The sequence below is a fragment of the Ovis canadensis genome, chromosome 2 (genome assembly GCF_042477335.2).
Source record: "Ovis canadensis isolate MfBH-ARS-UI-01 breed Bighorn chromosome 2, ARS-UI_OviCan_v2, whole genome shotgun sequence".
Classification (NCBI taxonomy): domain Eukaryota; kingdom Metazoa; phylum Chordata; class Mammalia; order Artiodactyla; family Bovidae; genus Ovis; species Ovis canadensis.
The window spans coordinates 29,511,771-29,533,032 of NC_091246.1; the positions used below are offsets into that span (position 1 = coordinate 29,511,771).

Consider the following 21,262-nt stretch of genomic DNA (forward strand, 5'->3'; position numbering starts at 1 on the left):
GTGACATCCTGACCTCACAGGATCCCAGGATGATGATATGTGAAGGGCTTTCCAAGGTCATCTATTTTAACTCTCTTGAAAACTTTAAAGACATTGAACCTGAAAGGTTCAGTAATTTGTCCAAGAAAAGAATTAGGAGAACAGTGCACTTATAGGTTAGTCACCAAAAGCATCTTATCAAAAAGGCCTTTTAACAAATACATCACAGCTAAAACAATTAAAATTTCTTGCCTTATAGCATCCTATCTAGGCTTTCTGTAGATTGTTTATACCAGGGGGTAAAAATGATACATACTGAGTATTTTTCTGCTAAGTTAGTTTTAATGAAAGAATAGTGTCTTATTCTTTGGTGTATTTAGTTAAACTAATCTGTTGTTTTTATTTATTTGTGTTAGAATGACACATGCATTATTTTTAAACAGTTGAGAAAAGTTTACATTCACTTGGTAAAAAAACGCAGATGTAATCGTCATGGTCATCTCAGAGTCACACACAGAGGGGTGGTGCCACCTGTGCATGATCCCTCTCATGCCTTTTCAAGGCCCAGAGGAGGGTGAGGAAGATAAGGAAGATGATCCCCAGTTGGGGTGCTGAGATTTGGGGAGGTGAATCTGGGAGCTATACGACAGGTTAAATCTCATGACATCCATCTTCTTTCTGTCCTCTCAGCTGAACCACAATTCTCTACTCTCCCAAAAGCAGAAAATGAACATAATTCAGGTGAGCTCTTTATGCTTTCCCCATTCTGCATTGTATTGGATTTATAAGTCTAAGAAGCATACATGTATTAATGGAAGAGGAAAAACAGATCAAGTCAATCTTGAGGGATAATATATACACTGTCTTACTATTCACTGTGATGTTTGCTGTCAGCCTTTGATAGGTAACCTTTGCCGGGGTAAGTAGGTTACTTCCAGGAACCAGTTTGCTAAGATTTTATGTTAGTCATGAATACACATTAAATTCTGTTGATTAAACAACCTGCCTGAAATGCAGGAGACCCAGGTTTGATCCCTGGGTTGAGAAGATCCCCTGGAGAAGGGAATGGCTACCCACTCCAGTATTGTTCCTGGAGAATTCCATGGACAGAGTATCCTGGCAGGCTACAGTCCATGGGATCGCAAAGAGTTGGACACGACTGAATAACTGACAGACACACACACATTTTGTTATCTATTGGAGAAAAACTTTATCTTATTTCCTTTATAAATACTGTAAACAGTATAATAGATTTTCTAGTGTACTAAACGGAGAAGCCAATGGCAACCCACTCCAGTACTCTTGCCTGGACAATCCCATGGATGGAGGAGCCTGGTAGGCTGCAGTCTATGGGGTCACTAAGAGTCGGACACGACTGAGCGACTTCACTTTCACTTTTCACTTTCATGCATTGGAGAAGGAAATGGCAACCCACTCGTGTTTTTGCCTGGAGAATCCCAGGGACGGGGGAGCCTGGTGGGCTGCTGTCTATGGGGTGGCACAGAGTCAGACATGACTGAAGCGACTTAGCAGCAGCATACTAAAACCCCTGTGTAGATCTTAATTGCTAATAAGTTTGGTAAGTTGCTTCTTACATGTTTTCCTAGGACTTTTTTAGGATTTTTATTTTTGTATTCACAAGTTGAATTACACATACTTTCTTGTTTCTGTGTCCAATTATGGTATCATGGCATGGTCATAATCTCATGAAAGGAAATGGGACATTTTCCTGCTCCTTTAATAATATTTTAGATGAGAAAATTGTGTTGTGCAGGTTTTGTGACGCTCACCTATGAATTAGGGCCTTATGAAGACTTTTTGCATGAAGATTTTCAGTATTTATTGGTCATAAGTCTTTGCTGGATTTGTATTTTTTTCTTTCATCATTACATTTTCATAGAAAATTGTTCATTTTTATTTAAATGTGTTTATATGAGCTTGTTTATAGTATTCTCTTAGGATTTCAAAGTATTTGTTTCTTAATCAGTAATTTCCTTTTTGATCAGCTTTAAAATTTTATTTCAGTATAATTGTTGCCAATCAGGAAAGGGCAAGGTATGTTCTATTAGGCCCAATCTAAAGCTAAGAATTTCTGTGTCTGAGGGTCTTAGTATTCTGTGCTAGCAGTGGAATCTAAATATTGTGAGTAGAAGAACATACACTTGCCTTGTTTGTGATTTTTACCTTTGGGTACGTACCTGTCAGCACCATTTGTTGACAAGAGTATGCTTTCTCCATTGAATTGCATTAGCACTTCTGAGGGAAATCAACTATCATCCTACATATGGGTCTGTTTCTGGATTTTGTTTACTTCTTTTTTATTTTCTAAATATTTTTATTGAAGTATAGTTGATTTACAAATTTCTGCTGCATGACAAATTGACTAAGTTGAATATATATATGTGTGTGTGTGTGTATATATATATATATATTTAGTACATTCTTTTTTATATTTTGTTCCATTATAGTTTATCACAGGATATAGAATATAGTTCCCTGTGCTACACAGTGACTTTATTGTTTATCTGTCATATATATATAATAGTTAGCATCTGTTAACCCCAGACTCCCAGTCCTTCCCTCCCCTGCCTCTGCTCCCACTTGGCAACCACAAGTCTACTTTTTGTATCTTTGTGGACTCTGTTCATTTCTGATGATCTTAAATCCTTTTGCTAATACCACATTTTCTTGATGAGTGTCTCTTTATAGTAACTGTTGAAATAAATAACGTGTCTTCCTACTTTTTTAAAGAGTGTCTTGGAGATTCAAAGTTCTTTGCTTCTCTATAGAAAGTTTTGAAAATCAGCTTGTTGATCTCAGGAAAACCTGCTGAGATTTTGATTTTGACTGCACCGACTCTATAGAATCTGTAATATAGCTCAATTTGAGGAGAATTGGCATCTTGTTCAAAATGAGTCTTCCAATTCATGAGCACATTATCTCTCTCACTGGGGGATTCAGAGGCTTTTCTTTTTTTTAAGTTGGTTTTTTTTTTTTTTTTTTGCCTTGGCCACCTTTTTCAAGTCTTTATTAAATTTCTTACAGTATTGCTTCTGTTTTGTATTTTGGGTTTTTAGCCATGAGTTATGTGGGGTCTTTGCTCCCTGACCAGACCCCCTGCATTGGAAGGTAAAATCTGAACTACTGAGTCTCCAGGGAAGTCCCAAGTTTTTCATTTTTATTCTTTTGAGTCAAAATCATAGTTCTGACTTACAGTTTTTACAGTTTAAAAGAAAAGTCTGTGTTTGAAGATAAGACTCTAGTGGTGTAGTAGTGAAAGCAGGAACAATACAGGAAGCTATTTCTGTAATCCTAGTCAGGGATGATGATCGTAAGAGAGTTGTTTACAAGAAGTAGTTGGATTCTGGAGGTACCTTAGGTAAGAGCCAACAGTCTAAGAGGGTGTGTTTCTTCTCCACAACCTTACAAATAGAGTATGTCGTCAAACTTTTTGCATTTTACAAATGTGTTTAAAAAATAATAACTAAAATTTAGTTTTGCAAGCTTTCTTCTTCTCATAAGTGAGGTGGAACATCTTTTTTGTTTGTAATTCATCTATATTTCTTTTTTATTGAACTGTTTATTTCTTATCCATTTTCCTGTTGATGTGCTAATTTTTAATTACTATATCCAGCATATCTTTATAGCCATTTTTTTTGCAATATAAATTGCACTATTTTCCGAATTTTTTGTATTTTTTCTCTGCTTATGCTTCTTATTTTTATTTTTGTTTTTAACTGTGGTGAATTGTTTGGGCATTTGAAAAATATTTATTGAAATATAGTTAATTTACAATGTTGTGTTAGTTTCAGGTATATAGCAAAATGATTCAGTTATACAAATATACTCACATATTTGTACACAAACACACATGTATATGTTTATACAGCGTATATATTCTTTTTGAGATTCTTTTCCATTAAAGGTTAATACAAGATAATGAGTATAGTTTCCTATGCTATACAGTCAGTCCTTGTTGGTTATCTATTTTATATATAGTGATGTCCATATGTTAATCCCAAGCTCCTATTTTATCCCTCCCACCTTTTTCTGTTTGGTAACCATAAGTTGTTTTTTATGTCTTTTTGAGTTTATTTCTCTTTTGCAAATAAGTACATTGGTATCTTTTTAGATTCTACAGATAAATGATATCCTATATTTTTCCCTTTCTCTTTTGCTTACTTCACTTAATATGATAATCTCTGGATTCATCCATGTTTTTGCAAATGACATAATTTCTTTTTTGTGGCAGAACAGTATTCCATTGTATGTATGCATGTATGTCTGCTTTTGTGTATATGTATAACTTTGTCCATTTTACTGTGGAGGAACATTTAGGTTGTTTCCATGTCTTGGCTATTATAAATCCGTTCAGTTCAGTTCAGTTGCTCAGTTGTGTCCAACTCTTTGTGATCCTATGAACCCAGTATCCCAGGCCTCCCTGTCCATCACAAACTCCTAGAGTTTACTCAAACTCATGTCCATCGAGTTGGTGATGCCATCCAGCCATCTCATCCTCTGTTGTCCCCTTCTCCTCCTGCCCTCAATCTTTCCCAGAATCAGGGTCTTTCAAATCAGTCAGCTGTTCACATCAGGTAGCCAAAGTATTGGAGTTTCAGCTTCAACATTAGTCCTTCCAGTGAACACCCGGGACTGATCTGCTTTAGGATGGACTGGTTGGATCTCCTTTCAAAACAAGGGACTCTCAAGAGTCTTCTCCAACACCACAGTTCAAAAGCATCAATTCTTTGGTGCTCAGCTTTCTTTACAGTGCAACTGTCACATCCATACATGACCACTGGAAAAACCATAGCCTTGACTAGACGGACCTTTGTTGACAAAGTAATGTCTCTGCTCTTTAATATGCTCTCTAGGTTGGTCATAACTTTCCTTCCAAGGAGTAAGCGTCTTTTAATTTCATGGCTATAATCACCATCTGCAGTGATTTTGGAGCCCCCCAAAATAAAGTCAGCCACTGTTTCCACTGTTTCCCCATCTATTTCCCATGGAGTGATGGGACCGGATGCCATGATCTTCGTTTTCTGAATATTGAGCTTTTAACCAACTTTTTCACTCTCCTCTTTCACTTTCATCAGGAGGCTCTTTAGTTCTCTTCACTTTCTGCCGTAAGGGTGGTGTCATCTGCAAATCAGAAGTTATTGATATTTCTCCCAGCAATCTTGATTCCAGCTTGTGCTTCCTCCAGCCAAGCATTTCTCATGTTGGACTCTGCATATAAGTTAAATAAGCAGGGTGACAATATACAGCCTTGACACACTCCTTTTTGCTATTTTGAACCAGTCTGTTGTTCCATGTCCAGTTCTAACTGTTGCTTCCTGACCTGCATATAGATTTCTCAAGAGGCAGGTCAGGTGATCTGGTATTCCCATCTCTTTCAGAATCTTCCACAGTTTATTGTGATCCACACATTCAAAGGCTTTGGCGTAGTCAATAAAACAGAAATAGATGTTTTTCTGGAACTCTCCTGCTTTCTCGATTATCTAAAGGATGTTGGCAATTTGATTTCTGGTTCCTCTGCCTTTTCTAAAACCAGCTTGAACATCTGGAAGTTCAAGATTCACATATTGCTGAAGCCTCGCTTGGAGAATTTTGAGCGTTGCTATACTAGCGTGTGAGATGAGTGCGATTGTGTGGTAGTTTGAGCATTCTTTGGCATTGCCTTTCTTTGGGATTGGAATGAAAACTGACCTTTTCCAATCCTGTGGCCACTGCTGAGTTTTCCAAATTTGCTGGCATATTGAGTGCAGCACTTTCACAGCATCATCTTTTAAGATTTGGAATTCCATCACCTCCACTAGCTTTGTTCGTAATGATGCTTTCTAAGGCCCACTTGACTTCACATTCCAGGATGTCTGGCTCTAGATGAGTGATACACCATCGTGATTATCTGGGTTGTGAAGATCTTTTTTGTACAGTACACCTCTTCTTAATATCTTCTGCTTCTGTTAGGTCCCTACCATTTCTGTCCTTTATTGAGCCCATCTTTGCATGAAATGTTCCCTTGTTATCTCTGATTATCTTGAAGAGATCTCCAGTCTTTCCCATTCTGCTGTTTCCCTCTATTTCTTTGCACTGATTGCTGAGGAAGGCTTTCTTATCTTTCCTTGCTATTCTTTGGAACTCTGCATTCAAATGGGTACATCTTTCCTTTTCTCCTTTGCTTTTGGCTTCCCTTCTTTTCACAGCTATTTGTAAAGCCTCCTCAGACAGCCATTTTGCTTTTTTGCATTTCTTTTTCCTGGGGATGGTGTTGATCCCTATCTCCTGTACAGTGTCACAAACCTCTGTCCATAGTTCATCTGGCACTCTGTGTCAGATCTAGTCCCTTAAATCTATTTCTCACGTCCACTGTATAATCATAAGAGATTTGATTTAGGTCATACCTGAATGGTCTAGTGGTTTTCCCTACTTTCTTCAATTTAAGTCTGAATTTTGCAGTAAGGAGTTCATGATCTGAGCCACAGTCAGCTCCTGGTCTTGTCTTTGCTGACTGGATAGAGCTTCTCCTTCTTTGGCTGCAAAGAATATAATCAATCTGATTTCAGTGTTGACCATCTGGTGATGTCCATGTGTAGAGTCTTCTCTTGTGTTGTTGGAAGAGGGTGTTTGCTATGACCAGTGCGTCTCTTGGCAAAACTCTTATTAGCCTTTGCCCTGCTTCATTCTGTACTCTGAGGCCAAATTTGCCTGTTACTCCAGGTGTTTCTTGACTTCCTCCTTTTGCATTCCAGTTCCCTATAATGAAAAGGACATCTTTTTTGAGTGTTAGTTCTAAAATGTCTTGTAGGTCTTCATAGAACTGTTCAACTTCAGCTTCTTCAGCATTACTGGTTGGGGCCTAGAGTTGGATTACCATGATATTGAATGGTTATTATAAATAGTACTGTGGTAAATATTGGGGTGCATGCATTTTCAAAGTATGGTTTTCTCCAGATATATACCTAGGAGTGGGATCACTGAATCATATGGTAACTCTATTCTTAGTTATTTTAAGGACCTTCCATAATGTTCTCCATGGTGACTGCACTAATTTACATTCCCACCAGCTATGTAGGAGGGTTTTCTTTTCTCCACACTCCAGCATTTGTTACTGGTAAATGTTTTGATGATGGCCATTCTGACTGGTGTGAGGTGATACCTCATTGTACTTTTGATTTGCATTTGTCTAATAATTAGTGGTACTGAGCATCTTTTCATATGCCTATTAGCCATCTGTATGTCTTCTTTGGAGAAATGTCCATTTAAGTCTTCTGCCCAGTTTTTGATTGGGTTACTTGATTTCTTTTGTTATTTAGTTGTATGAGCTGTTCTTTTGTTATTTAGTTGTACGAGTTATATGAGCTGTTTTTGTATATTTTAGAGAGTAATCCCTTGTTGGTAGCATCATTTCCAGATATTTTCTCCCCATCTGTAGGTTGTCTTCCATTTTGTTTATATTTTCCTTTGCTGTGCAGAAGCTGTTCCATTCAATTTAGGTCCCACTTGTTTATTTTTGTTTTTATTTAAATTACTGCAGGAGATAGATCCAGAAAAATATTGCTGTGACTTATGTCAAAGAGTGTTCCGCCTGTATTTTCCTCTAGGATTTTTATATCCAGTGTTACATTTAGGACTTTAATCCATTTATTTTTCTATGTAGTGTTAGTTCATTACTCTACATGTAGCTGTTCAGTTTTCCCAGTACCACTGGTTGAAGAAGAGACTCTCTTTTCTCCATTGTATAATCTTGCCTCATTTGTTGTAGGTTAATTGACCATAAGTGTTTGGGTTTATTTCTGGGTTTTCTATCCTGTTCATTAATCTGTATGTCTGTTTTTGTGTCAATGTCATTTTGGTTTTTTTCCTATTTATTTTTTAACATATTTTTAAATTGGAGGATAACTGCTTTAATAATCCCATCATAGATTGCAGCTTTTTCATAGAGAAGGGGCTTGCATACCTCAGTGAAGCTATGGGTGGCCATGCAGGGCCACACAAGACGGACGGGTCATATTAACGAGTTCTGACAAAATGTGTTCCACCGGGAAAGGAAATGTCAACGCACATCAGTATTCTTGCCTGGAGAACCCATGGAAAGTATGAAAAGGCAAAAAGATACGACACCAAAAATGAACCTCCCAGGTCAGAAGGTGTCTACTATGCTACTGGGGAAGAGCAAGAGATGACTCTACACATGAACATCACCAGATGGTCAGTACCGATTTCAGATTGATTATGTCCTTTGCAGTAAAAGATGGAGAAGCTCTATATAGTCAGTTAAAATAAGACCTGGAGCTGACTGTGGCTCAGATCATCAGCTCCTTATTGCAAAGTTCAGGCTCAAATTGAAGGAATTAGAGAAAACCACTAGGCCATTCGGGTATGACCTAAATTACATCCCTTATGATTATACTATGGAGGTGATGAATAGATTCAGGGGATTAGATTTGGTAGACAGAATACCTGAAGAACTGTGGACAGAGGTTCATGAAATTGTAGTGTTACAGTGACCAAAACTATCCCAAAGAAAAAGAAATATAAGAAGGCAAAGTGGTATTTGAGGAGGTTTTACAAATAGCTGAGGAAAGAGAAGCAAAAGGCAAGGAAAAAAGGGAAAGATATACCCAGCTGAATTTAGAGTTCCAGAGGATAGCAAGGAGAGATAAGGAGGTCTTCTTAAATGAACAATCCAAAGAAATAGAAGAAAACAATAAAATGGGGAAGACTAGTGGGGTCACACAGAGTCAGAAACAACTGAAGCGACTTAGCAGCAGCAGCAGCAGAGGTCTCTAAATAAAATTGGAGATGTCAAGGGAACATTTCATGCAAGAATGGGCATGATAAAGGACAGATATGGTAAGGACCTAACAGAAGTAGAAGAGATTAAGAAGGAAGACTATTCAGAACCATACAATAAAGGTCTTTTTCAGTTATGATTTTCTCAGGATACTTGCCTAATAGTGGGATTGCCAGATATATGGTCATTTTATTCCTAGTGTTTTTTAGGGAATCTCCATACTGTTCTCCATCATGGATGTAGCAGTTTGCATTCTCACCAGCAGTGAAAGAGGGTAACTTTTTCTCCACACCCTCTCCTGCATTTATTGTTTGGGGATTTTTCGATGATGGCCATTCTGAGGTGTGAAGTGATGCTCATTTTAGTTTTGATTTTCATTTCTCTAGTAATGAGCTGTCTTGAGCATCTTGTCATGGTGTTGTTGGCCATCTGTATGTCTTCTTTGGAGAGATGGCTGTTTCGGTCTTCCGCCCATCCCAGTGTTCAATGCAGCACTATTTACAATAGCTAGAACACTGAAGCAGCCTAAATGTCCATTGACAAATTAATGCATAAGGAAGTTGTGATACATATATACAATGGGATACTACTCAGCCATAAAAAGGAACACATTTAAGTCAGTTCTTGTGAGGTGGATGGACCTGGAGCCTGTTATACAGAGTGAAATAAGTGAGAAAGTAAAAAATATACGTTAACACATATATATGAAATCTAGAAAACTGGTACTGGTGAACCTATTTTCAAGGCAGGAATTGAAATGTAGACTTAGAGAACAGATTTTGGACACAGTGAGGGGAGGGGAGGAAGGGACTAATTGAGAGAATGGCATTGAAACATATACATCACCATATGTAAAATAGAAAGCTAATGGGAAGTTGCTGTATAACATTGGGAGCTCAGTGCAGTAGTCTGTAATAACCTAGAGAGGTTGGATGGGGTGGGGGCGTGGAGGGGAGGTTGAAGAGGGCAAGGACATATGTATACATATAGCTGCTTTCATGTTGTTGTATGGCAGAACCCAACACAATATTGTAACGCAGTTATTCTCCAAGCTAGGCTTCAGCAATATGTGAATCAAGAAAATACAGATGTACAGGCTGTATTTAGCATCACATCTTGCTGAAGCCTAGCTTGAAGGATTTTGAACATGACCTTGTTACCACGTGAAATGAGTGCAGCTGTATGTTAGTTTGAACGTTCTTTGGCACTGCTCTTCTTTGGGATTGGAGTGACACCTTTTCCAGTCCTGTGGCCACTGCTGAGATTTCCAAATTTGCTGATACATTAGGTACAGTACTTTAACAGCATCATTTTTTAGGATTTGAAATAGCTCAGCTGGAATTCTGTCACCTCCGCTAGCTTTGTTTGTAGTAATGCTTCCAAAGGCCCACTTGACTTCATAGTCCAGGATGTCCTGCTCTAGGTTAGTGACCACACCATTGTGGTTATCCAAGCCGTTAAGAACTCCAGGCTGGATGAATCCTAAGCTGCAGTCAACATTGCTAGGAGAAATATCGACAACCTCAGATATGCAGATGATGCCACTCTAATGGTAGAATGTGAAGAGGAACTAAAGAGACTCATGATGAGGGTGAAAGTGGAAGGTGAAAAAACTGGCTTGAAACTCAACATTCAAAAAACTAAGATCATAGCATCTAGTCCCATCACTTCATGACAAATAGAAGGGGAAACAGTGGAAGCAGTGACAGATTTTCTTTTCTTGGGCTCCAAAAATCACTGCAGATGGTGAATGCAGCCATGAAATTAAAAGACGCCTGCTCCTTGGAAAGAAACCTGTAACAAACCTAGACAGCATATTAAAAAGCAAAGACATCAATTTGCAAAAAAAGGTCTGCATACTCAAAGCTATGGTTTTTCCAGTAGTCATGTACGAATGTGAGAGTTGGGCTATATAGAAGGCTGAGCACTGAAGAATTGATTTAGGCTTGTGGTGCTGGAGAAGACTCTTGAGAGTCCCTTGGAGTGCAAGGAGATCAAATTAGTCAGTCCTAAAGGAAATCAACTCTGAATATCCATTGGAAGTACTGTTGCTGAAGCTCCAAAGTTTGGCCACCTAATGTGAAGAGCCAGCTCATTGGAAAAATCTTCTCCAGCACCACAGTTTGAAAGCATCAGTTCTTTGGTGCTCAGTGCTAGGAATGACTGAAGGGAAAAGGAGAAGGAGGCATCAGAGGATGAGATGGTTGGAGATGAGACAGCATCCCCGACTCAATGGACATGAATTTGAGCAAACTCTGGGAGATAGTGGAGTAGTGCAGGACAGAGGAGCCTGACATTCTACAGTCCATGAGATCGCAAAGAGTTGGACACAACTTAGCAACTGAACAACTCAACAGCACCTTGGTTTACAATGTAGTGTTGATTTCTGCTGTACAACAACATGAATCAGCCATAATTATATATATATATATATATATATATATATATATATATATATATATATCTTCTCTGCCTCTTGAGCCTCCCTCCTCACTCCCATCTCACACCTGGTTTGTCACAGAGTGCCAGGCTGGGGCTCCCTGTGTTAAACAGAAGCTTCACACTAGCTATATATTTATACACATGATAGTGTACAGATGTCGATACTGCTTCCTCATTTCGACCTTCTCTCTCCTTACCCCACTGTGTCCATGAGTCTGTTCTCTACTGCTGTATAGTAGAACTGTACTATTTATCTAGAAACCATATAGATGCATTATTTGTTTTTATGTTTCAGATGTATTTCATTCTGTATAACAGGCTCTAGGTTCAATCATCTCACTACAACTGTATAAAATTTGTTCCTCTTTAGGCTGACTAATATTCCATTGTATATATATCACATCATCTTTCTTGATTCATCTGGTGATGGATATCTAGGTTGCTTCCATGTACTGTTGGTGGTGTTCAGTCAGTAAGTTGTGTCTGGCTATTTGTGAGTCCATGGACTACAGCATGCCAGCCTCCTTTGTGCTTTACTATCTTTTGGAGTTTTGCTCAAACTCATGTCCACTGAGTCAGTGATGTCATCCAACAACCTCATCCTCTTTTGCCCCCTTCTCCTCCTTTCTTTGGTCTTTCCCAGCATCACAGTCTTTTCCAGTGTATTGGTTCTTTGCATCAGGTGGCCAAATTATTGGAGCCTCAGCTTCAGCATCAGTCCTTCCAATAAATATTCAGGGTTGATTTCCTTTAGGGTTGACTGGTTTGATCTCCTTACTGTCCAAGGGACTCTCAAGAGTCTTCTCCAGCACCACAGTTTGAAAGCATCAGTTCTTTGGTGCTCAGTGCTCTTTATGGTCCAACTCTCACATCCGAATATGACTACTGAAAAAAAACCATAGCTTTGGCTATACGGACATTTGTTGGCAAATTGATGTCTCTGCTTTTTAATACACTGTCTAAGTTTGAAAGAGGAGAGTGAAAAAGTTGGCTTAAAGCTCAACATTCAGAAAACGAAGATCATGGCATCTGGTCCCATCACTTCATGGGAAATAGATGGGGAAACAGTGGAAACAGTGTCAGACTTTATTTTTTGGGGCTCCAAAATCACTGCAGATGGTGACTGCAGCCGTGAAATTAAAAGAAGCTTACTCCTTGGAAGGAAAGCTATGATCAACCTAGATAGCATATTCAAAAGCAGAGACATTACTTTGCCGACTAAGGTCCGTCTAGTCAAGGCTATGGTTTTTCCAGTAGTCATGTATGGATGTGAGAGTTGGACTGTGAAGAAGGCTGAGCACCGAAGAATTGATGCTTTTGAACTGTGGTGTTGGAGAAGCCTGTTACTCCAGGTGTTTCTTGACTTCCTACTTTTGCATTCCAATCCCCTATGATGAAAAGGACATCTCTTTTTGGTGTTGGTTCTAAAATGTCTTGTAGGTCTTCATAGAACTGTTTGGCTTCAACTTCTTTGGCATTATTTTGGGGGGCATAGACTTGTATTACTGTGATGTTGAATGATTTGCCTTGGAATTGAACCTAGATCATTCTGTCATCTTTGGGATTGCACCCAAGTACTGCATTTCAGACTCTCTTGTTGACTATGAGTGCTACTCCATTCCTTCTGAGGGATTATTGTCCACAATAGTAGATTTAATTGTCATCTGAATTAAATTCACCCATTCCCTTCCTAAAATATTGATGTGCACTCTTGCTATCTGCTCTTTGACCACATCCACTTTACCTTGATTCATAGACCTAACATTCAGGTTCCTCTGTATTATTGTGCTTAACAGCACTGGACTTTACTTTCACCACCAGATATATTCACAACTGAGCATTGTTTTCACTTTGGCTCAGCCTCTTCACTCTTTCTGGAGCTATTTCTTCACTCTTCTCTAGTAGTATATAGGACATCTACCAACCTGCTGGCTTATCTTCCAGTTTCATGTCTTTTTGCCATTTCATAGTGTTCATGGTGTTCTCAAAGCAAGAAAAATGAAGTAGTTTGACATTCCCTTCTCCAGTGGACTTCATTTTGTCAAAACTCTCCACCATGACCCATCTGTCTTGAGTGGCCCAGAATGGCACAGCTCATAGTTTCATTGAGTTACAAGGCTGTAATTGATGTTATCATTTTGGTTAGTTTTCTGTGATTGTGGTTTTCATTCTGGAGGCCATGAGATTGCAGTTCTTGCTTCTTCTGTCTACCCTCTGATGGATGAGGATATGAGGTCTGTGTAAGCTTCTAATGGGAGGGAATGGCTGTGAAGATAACTGGATCTTGCTCTGGTGGGCAGGACTCTGCTCAGTAAATCTTTAAAGCAGTTTTCTGTTCATGGTGGGGTTGAGCTCCCTCCCTGTAGTTTGGCCTGAGATGGAGCCATCCTGGAGTCTGCATTTTCTATGGTAGTGCTAATGTCGACCTCCTCCAAGAGGACTTAGGCCAACACACTGCACCTAGCAGGACTGCTGCTGCCAGTGCCCTTGACCCTGTGGCAGGCTACTGTCAACCTACACTTCCGCAGGAGACTCCCACACACTCACAGGCAAGTCTGTCTCAGTCTCTTGTTGGGTCATTCCTCCTTTCCCCTGAGTCCTTTTGCACACAAGGTTTTCTTTGTGCCTTCCAAGAGCCTCTGTTTCCCTCAGTTCAGTTCAGTTCAGTCGCTCAGTCGTTTCCGACTCTTTGCAACTCCATGAACTGCAGCACACCAGGCCTCCCTGTCCATCACCAACTCCCAGAGTTCACCCAAACCCATGTCCATTGAGTCAGTGATGCCATACAACCATCTCATCCTCTGTCGTCCCCTTCTCTTCTTTCCCTCAATCTTTCCCAGCATCAGGGTCTTTTCCAATGAGTCAGCTTTTCACATCAGGTGGCCAAAGTATTGGAGTTTCAGCTTAAATATCAGTCCTTGCAATGAACACCCAGGACTGATCTCCTTTAGAATGGACTGACTGGATCTCCTTGCAGTCCAAGGGACTCTCAAGAGTCTTCTCCAACACCACAGTTCAAAAGCATCAATTCTTCGGTGCTCAGCCTTCTTCACAGTCCAACTCTCACATCCATACATGACTACTGGAAAAACCATAGCCTTGACTAGACGGACGTTTGTTGGCAAAGTAATGTCTCTGCTTTTTAATATGTTGTCTAGGTTGGTCATAAATTGCCTTCCAAGGAGTAAGCACGTTTTAATTTCATGGCTGCAGTAACCATCTGCAGTGATTTTGGAGCCCAGAAAAATAAAGTCAGCCACTGTTTCCACTGTTTCCCCATCTATTTGGCATGAAGTGATGGGACCGGATGCCATGATCTTCGTTTTCTAAATGTTAAGCTTTAAGCCAACATTTTCGCTCTCCTCTTTCACTTTTATCAAGAGGCTCTTTAGTTCTTCTTCACTTTCTGCCATAAGGGTGGTATCATCTGCATATCTGAGGTTATTGATATTTCTCCCGGCAGTCTTGATTCCAGCTTGTGCTTCTTCCAGTCCAACATTTCTCATGTTGTACTCTGCATATAAGTTAAATAAGCAGGGTGACAATATACAGCCTTGACGTGCTCCCTTTCCTATTTGGAACCAGTCTGTTGTTCCATGTCCAGTTCTTTTTTTTTTTTTTTTCCCATGTCCAGTTCTAACTGTTGCTTCCTGACCTGCATACATGTTTCTCAAGAGGCAGGTCAGGTGGTCTGGTATTCCCATCTCTTTCAGAATTTTCCACAGTTTATTGTGATCCACACAAAGGCTTTGGCCTAGTCAATAAAGCAGAAATAAATGTTTTTCTGGAACTCTCTTGCTTTTTCGATGATCCAGCAGATGTTGGCAATTTGATCTCTGGTTCCTCTGCTTTTTCTAAAACCAGCTTGTTTCCCTAGTCCTCTGGAAATTGTTCTGTAGTCAAATTGCGGTGACCTTCACACCTTGGGATTCCTGGTCCCTTTATCAGATCCCCGGATTGGGAAGTCTGATGAGGGCCCTCGAACCTTTGAATCACATTGAGAACCTTTTTGTTATAGTTGTTTTCCAGTTTGTGCATCGCCCACCTGGCAGCTCTATGGTAGGGCTCCAGGCTCTATCCTAGGGCTGATGTCAACACGTTGCACCTCCCAAGACTGCTGCTGCTAGTACTCCTGTCCCCACAGCAGGCCACTGCTGACCCACACCTCCTTAGGAGACTCTGAAACACTCACAGGCAGGTCTGGCTCAGTCTCTTGTGGAGGTCACTGCATTTTTCCCCTGGGTCCTGGTGCACACGAGATTTTATTTATGCCCTCCAAGAGTCTCTGGCAGGTATGGGGTTTGATTTTAACATGATTGTGCCCCTCCTACCATCTCGTTGTAACTTCTCCTTTGTCCTTGGACATGGGTTATCCTTTTTTTGGTGGATTCCAATATCCTTTTGTCAGTGGTTGTTCAGTTGGTAGTTGTGATTTTGATGTTCTCACTGGAGGAGAAGGGTGCACATCCTTCTACTCGGCCATGTCCTGGCTATTGTAAATAATGTTGTATGAACATTGGGATGTGCGTCTTTTTGAATTGTCATGTTTTCATGCTATACGCTCAGTGATGGGGTTGCTAGGTCATATGGTAAATTTATTCCTAGTTGGTTAAGGAATCTTCATGATGTTCTCTGCAGTGGCTGTACCAATTTACATTCTCATCAGTAGTACAGGAGTGTTCCCTTTCTTCACATCCTCTCCACCATTTATTGTTGGTAGATTTTTTGATGATGACAGTTCTGATTGGTGTGAGGTGATACCTCATTGTAGTTTTGATTTGCATTTCTCTAGTATGAGTGACATTAAGCATTTTTTTCACGTGTTTGTGGTCCATCTCTGTGTCGTCTTTGGAGAAATGTCTGTTTAGGTCTTGTCATTTTTTTAATTCAGTTTTGTTTTCCTTCTGTTGAACGATTTATGTATTTTGTAGATTAATTGTCAGTTACTTTGTAATTATTGTCTCCCATTCTGAGGGGAGACATTCTGTATTTTTTGTATTTTCATTCTGTATTTTCTGTATTTTCATTCTGTATTTTCTGTATTTTCATCTTTACAGTTAAGTTTAACAAAGTTCCATTTGTTTATTTTTGTTTTTATTCCCATTGCTCTAGGAGGAGGTCAAAGAGGATCTTGTTGTGATTGATGTTAAGGAATGTACTGTCTGTGTTTTCCTCTAAGAGCTGTATATTTTCTGGCCTTACCTTTAAGTCTTTAATTCAACTTGAGTTTGTTAGGAAGTGTTCTAATTTCATTCTCTTACATGTAGCTGTCCAGTTTTTCCAGCTAAGAGGCTCTCTTTTCTCCATTGTATATTCCTCCTTCCTTTTTCAAAAATAAGGTACTCATGGGTACATGGGTTTATTTCTGGGGTTTCTATCCTATTCTGCTTAGCTGTATTTTGCTTTTTGTGCCAGTACCACATTGTCTTGATGAGTATAGCTTTGTAACATAGTCTGAAGTCAGTAAGATGGATTCATCTATCTCCATTTTTCTTTCTCACAATTGTTTTGCCTATTCGGGGTCTTTTGGGTTTCCAAACAATGTGTAAAACTTTTTGTTCTAGTTCTGGAAAAATTCCATTGGTAATTGAATAGGGATTGCATTGAATATGTAGACGACTTTGGGTAGTATTCTCAAATTTTCACAATATTGATTCTCCTAATTTAAAACATGGTATATATCTCCATCTGTTTGATCTCCTTCATCAATATCTTATAGTTTTTTGCATGTATGTCTTTTATCTCTTTAGGTAGGTTTATTCCTAGATATTTTATTCTTTTTGTTTCAGGGATGAATGGGATTGTTTACTTTCTGATTTCCCTTTTTGATTTTTTATTGTTAGCATCAGATATAGGGGATTTTTGTGTATCATTTGGTATCCTGCAACATTACTGAATTCGTTGATTAGCTCTAGCAATTTTCCGGTGGCATCTTTAGGGTATTCTGTGTTTAGTATCCTGTCATCTGCAGATAGTGAAAGTTTTGCTTCTTGTTTTTCAGTCTGGATTCCTTTTATTTCTTTTTCCTTTCTGATTGCCATGGCAAGGACTTCCAAATCTATATTGAATAGTAGTGGTGAGAGAGTCGATTCCTAGGCAGGTTGATACGAAGTCTGGGGTCTCTGAGGAGGAGAAGGGGTCTTGGGCTCTCAAGGCAGAGATAGGGATCTGGAATTCTCAAGGAGGAGGAAAGGACATCTTTTTTTCCCCTCTACATTCCTTAGTCTGATGATTACACAACAAACAACTCTGTTTAAACTCTGTACTAAGGACTGATGTTGAAGCTGAAACTCCAATACTTTGGCCACCTGATGCGAAGAGCTGACTCGTTTGAAAAGACCCTGATGCTAGGAAAGATTGAGGGCAGGGGGAGAAGGGGACGACAGAGGATGAGATGGTTGGATGGCATCACCAACTCAGTGGACATGAGTTTGGGTAAACTCTGGGAGTTGGTGATGGACAGGGAGGCCTGGCGTGCTGTGGTTCATGGGGTCGCAGAGCCAAACATGACTGACTGAACTGAACTGAACTGAAGGATTATATAACAACGATGTGTCCTGCTTGAGGATAGTTTCTCCTTCCTGAAAACCTTCTAGCTAATCCTGTTATCTTAAAATGTAAATTATGGGAGTGGGTCTAGTAAGATCTTTACAACCTTGAGACAGTCTTTTGATTTATTGTTAATAACTAATTTAAAAAGTTATTATAATTAATAACTAACACTAGCAAGCGGGGCATTCTCCATCCCCCTTCTGATGTCTATGTCAAGAGGCTTTCTCTGTCCCTTTTCTTACTTTAATAAAACTGCTACAGAAAAGCTCTTTTGAGTGATCAAGCCTGGTCCTTGGTCCTGAAGCTACATCTTTTTTAGAGATCACAAATCTGGCAGCATTCACCGTAAGCTATCAGTGGCAAGAGTGGGCACCCATGTCATGTTCCTGACCTTAGAGGAAATGCTTTTAGTTTTTCCCCATTGAGAATGTTGTTTGGGGTGGGTTTGTTGTATATGGCGTTTATTATGTTCAGGTAGGTTCTTTCTATGCTAGTTTTCTGGAGAATGTTTATCATAAATGGATGTTGAATTTTGTCAAAAGCTTTCTCTGCATCTATTGAGATGATCTATGGTTTTTATTTCTCAATTTGTTAATATGGTATATCACATTTATTGACTTATGTATATTCAAGAATCCTTACAGCCCTGGGATAAACCCCACCTGATCATGGTGTATGATCCTTTTAATGTGTCGTTGGATTCTGTTTGCTGTAATTTTTTTGAGGATTTTTGCATCTATATTCATCAGTGATATTGGCCTGTGATTTTCTTTTTTTGTGGTATCTTTGTCTCATTTTGGTGTCAGGGTGAGAGTGGCCTCATAGAATGAGTTTGGGAGTATTCCTCCTTCTGCAATTTTTTGGAAAAATTTGAGTAGGATGGGTGTTAACTATTCTCTAAATGTTTGATAGAATTTGCCTTTGAAGCTGTGTGGCACTGGGCTTTTGTTTGTTGGAAGATTTTTGATCATGGTTTTGACTTCGGTGCTTGTGATTGGTCTGTTCATATTTTCTGTTTCTTCCTGGTTCAGTCTTGGAAGGTTATACTTTTGTAACAATGTGTCCATTTCTTTCAGGTTGTCCATTTTTTTGGCACATAGTTGCTCCTGGTAGTAGTCTTTTATGATCCTTTGTATTTCTGCATTGTCTGTTGTAGCTTCTTCTTTTTCGTTTCTAATTGTGTTGATTTGAGTCTTCTCCCTGTTTCTTTGATGAGTCTGGCTAATTGTCAACTTGGTTTATTGTCTCAAAGAACCAGCTTTCAGTTTTATTGAACTTTGCTCTTTTTTCATTTATTTCAAAATAAATAAAACATCTGATCTCTATGCTTTCTTTCCTTCTACTAACTTCATCAGGTTTTTTGTTCTTTTTCTAATTGCTTAATATTCTAAGGTTAGGTTGTTTATTTGATGTTTCTTGTTTCTTGAGGTTGGCTTGTATTTCTGTAAACTTTCCTCTTAACACTTCTTTTATTGCATCCCATAAGTTTTGAGTTGTCTCTTTTGGGGGGGTAGTAACATACTGTTTTGATGGCTGTAGCTTTGTAGTATGATCTCTAGTCAGGTAGCCTGATCCCCTCTCCCAGTTCTATTTTCTTTTTCAAAATTGCTTTGTCTATTCAGAGTCTTTTGAAAACATTTTATCTTTATATTGTCGAATTTAGCATTTTTTTCTTTTATGCTTTGTTGATTTTTAGTCATTGTTGGCCATTACCCACTATAACGATATAAAAGAATTGTTCTTTGTAGTCTTTTAGAATATGGTTTTATTTTTCACATTTAAATCTTGAATATATTTTAATTTTTCCTGCCCTGTGATGTGATATAGGGACCTCTCTTTTCCAGATGGCCATCTATTTATCCAAATGACATTTGTATCCAGCCTTTTCTCACTCATTAAATGATGTTATCTGTATTTAAATAGGAAAGTGATTCTGTTTATTATTCTTCCTACTATCCGCTTTCTCTAGTTTAAGCTTAGACATCTTTCTGGGCTCTCACTAGTGCACTGCTCCTTTTGCCCACTTCTATGTTTGCATTAGACTGTGGGCAATAGTGTTCTAATTTTTTTTTAATCTAGTATTACCTTACCCTCTATCTTCCAGAATTTTTTCAAAATTCAGGCCTTGTGCTGGGGTTTTTCTGCATTCCTCTTTTGTCATATTTTTATTACTTTAAAAGTTTTGTATTTTACCTGAATGTGTTTTTGGAGACAGGAGATATAAGTATGTATGTTTAGTCTATTCCTTTAAACTAGAGAAACAATATTTGGTTGTAATTCTCCCTGGTGGCTCAGACAGTAAAGTGTCTGCCTGCAACGCACAAGACCTGGGTTTGATCCCTGGGTCGGGAAGATTCCCTGGAGAAGGAAATGGCAACCCACTCCAGTACTCTTGCCTGGAAAATTCCATGGACAGAGGAGCCTTGTAGGCTACAGTCAGTGGGGTCGCAAAGAGTCGGAGATGACTAAGCAACTTCACTTCACTTCATTCTTAATATTTTTGTTTTCTCTTTTTACCACTGAGAATTTATTTCTCAGTCTTCCTGGCTTATCTTTATACCATACTTTTAAATTTTGGTATTCCCTTGAATTTATTCCTTGATTGTTTTCTTTCCTAAAATTTCTATATCCTTTCTGAACCAACCGTTTTTCTCTAATGACTTCAATTATCATCTTAAGGACTAACGTCTCCTAAATCCTTTTTTTCATTTTAGACCTCCCTTCTTCATTCCAGGATCATGCAGCCAATCATGAAGTAATTCTATTTGTAAATTCCACAGGTGTTTTGAGTACAGTTGAACAACATCTACTCTCTGTGACCCAACCTCTGGTTCTTATTTATTTTTCCAGTCTCTGTGTATGGCATCAGCATCTATCAGTTGGTTGTGGAGCATTTCTTTGTATAGCTATACAAAAAAAAAAAGTGACCAGATTTTTTTCCTCTAAGGATTAATTCCCATTCTTTATCTCTGTTGCTTTGCCTTAGGATAGATCATCCCTAAAATTGGGTAGTTTGTTTTGTTGCTGAAGATATTGTCCACTAATGAGGAGAGATTTTTCTTCCTAGGCGATATTTGCAAGTATTTGAAGATATTTTTGGTTGATGCTATTGATATCTGATTAGTAGAAGTAGGGATACTGGTAAACATCCTGGAATACACAGGACAGTCTTCCACAGAAAGAGCTTTATCTGGTCCAGAGTGTCAGTAGTGCAAAATTGAAGAAACCCTGTTCTAGTGTAAAGGCAGAGTTGCTTATAGCATTTTGTTTTAAACTCTAAACAGTTAAACATATGTTAGGAGAAAACCATGGTTTGAAAGTATACATTCACCCCAGTGTTCACTGCAGTGCTGTTTATAGTAGCCACAGCCTGGAAGCAGCCTAAATCTTCATCAAAGAATCTATATAGATGTGGTACATATATACAGTAGAATGTTACTCACCCATTAAAAAATGAAATAATGCCATTTGCAGCATCATGGATGGAAAGGT

At 38.9% G+C, this 21,262-nt stretch overlaps 1 protein-coding gene across 6 annotated transcripts in view; it reads left to right on the top strand.

Moving 5' to 3' along the window:
* The window catches only part of LOC138433315 (zinc finger protein 782-like), a 73,738-nt gene that overhangs the window by 1,607 nt on the left and 50,869 nt on the right, over positions 1-21,262 (top strand). For 3 of the 6 annotated variants that reach the window (XM_069575701.1, XM_069575702.1, XM_069575704.1), the window contains exons 2-3: positions 670-720; positions 7,923-8,190. In XM_069575701.1, the coding sequence (XP_069431802.1) occupies positions 8,188-8,190 (3 nt within the window). In that variant the 5' untranslated portion in view covers positions 670-720; positions 7,923-8,187. The remainder of the gene's footprint in view (positions 1-669; positions 721-7,922; positions 8,191-21,262) is intronic. The other 3 variants (XM_069575699.1, XM_069575698.1, XM_069575700.1) reach the window with 1 other exon arrangement.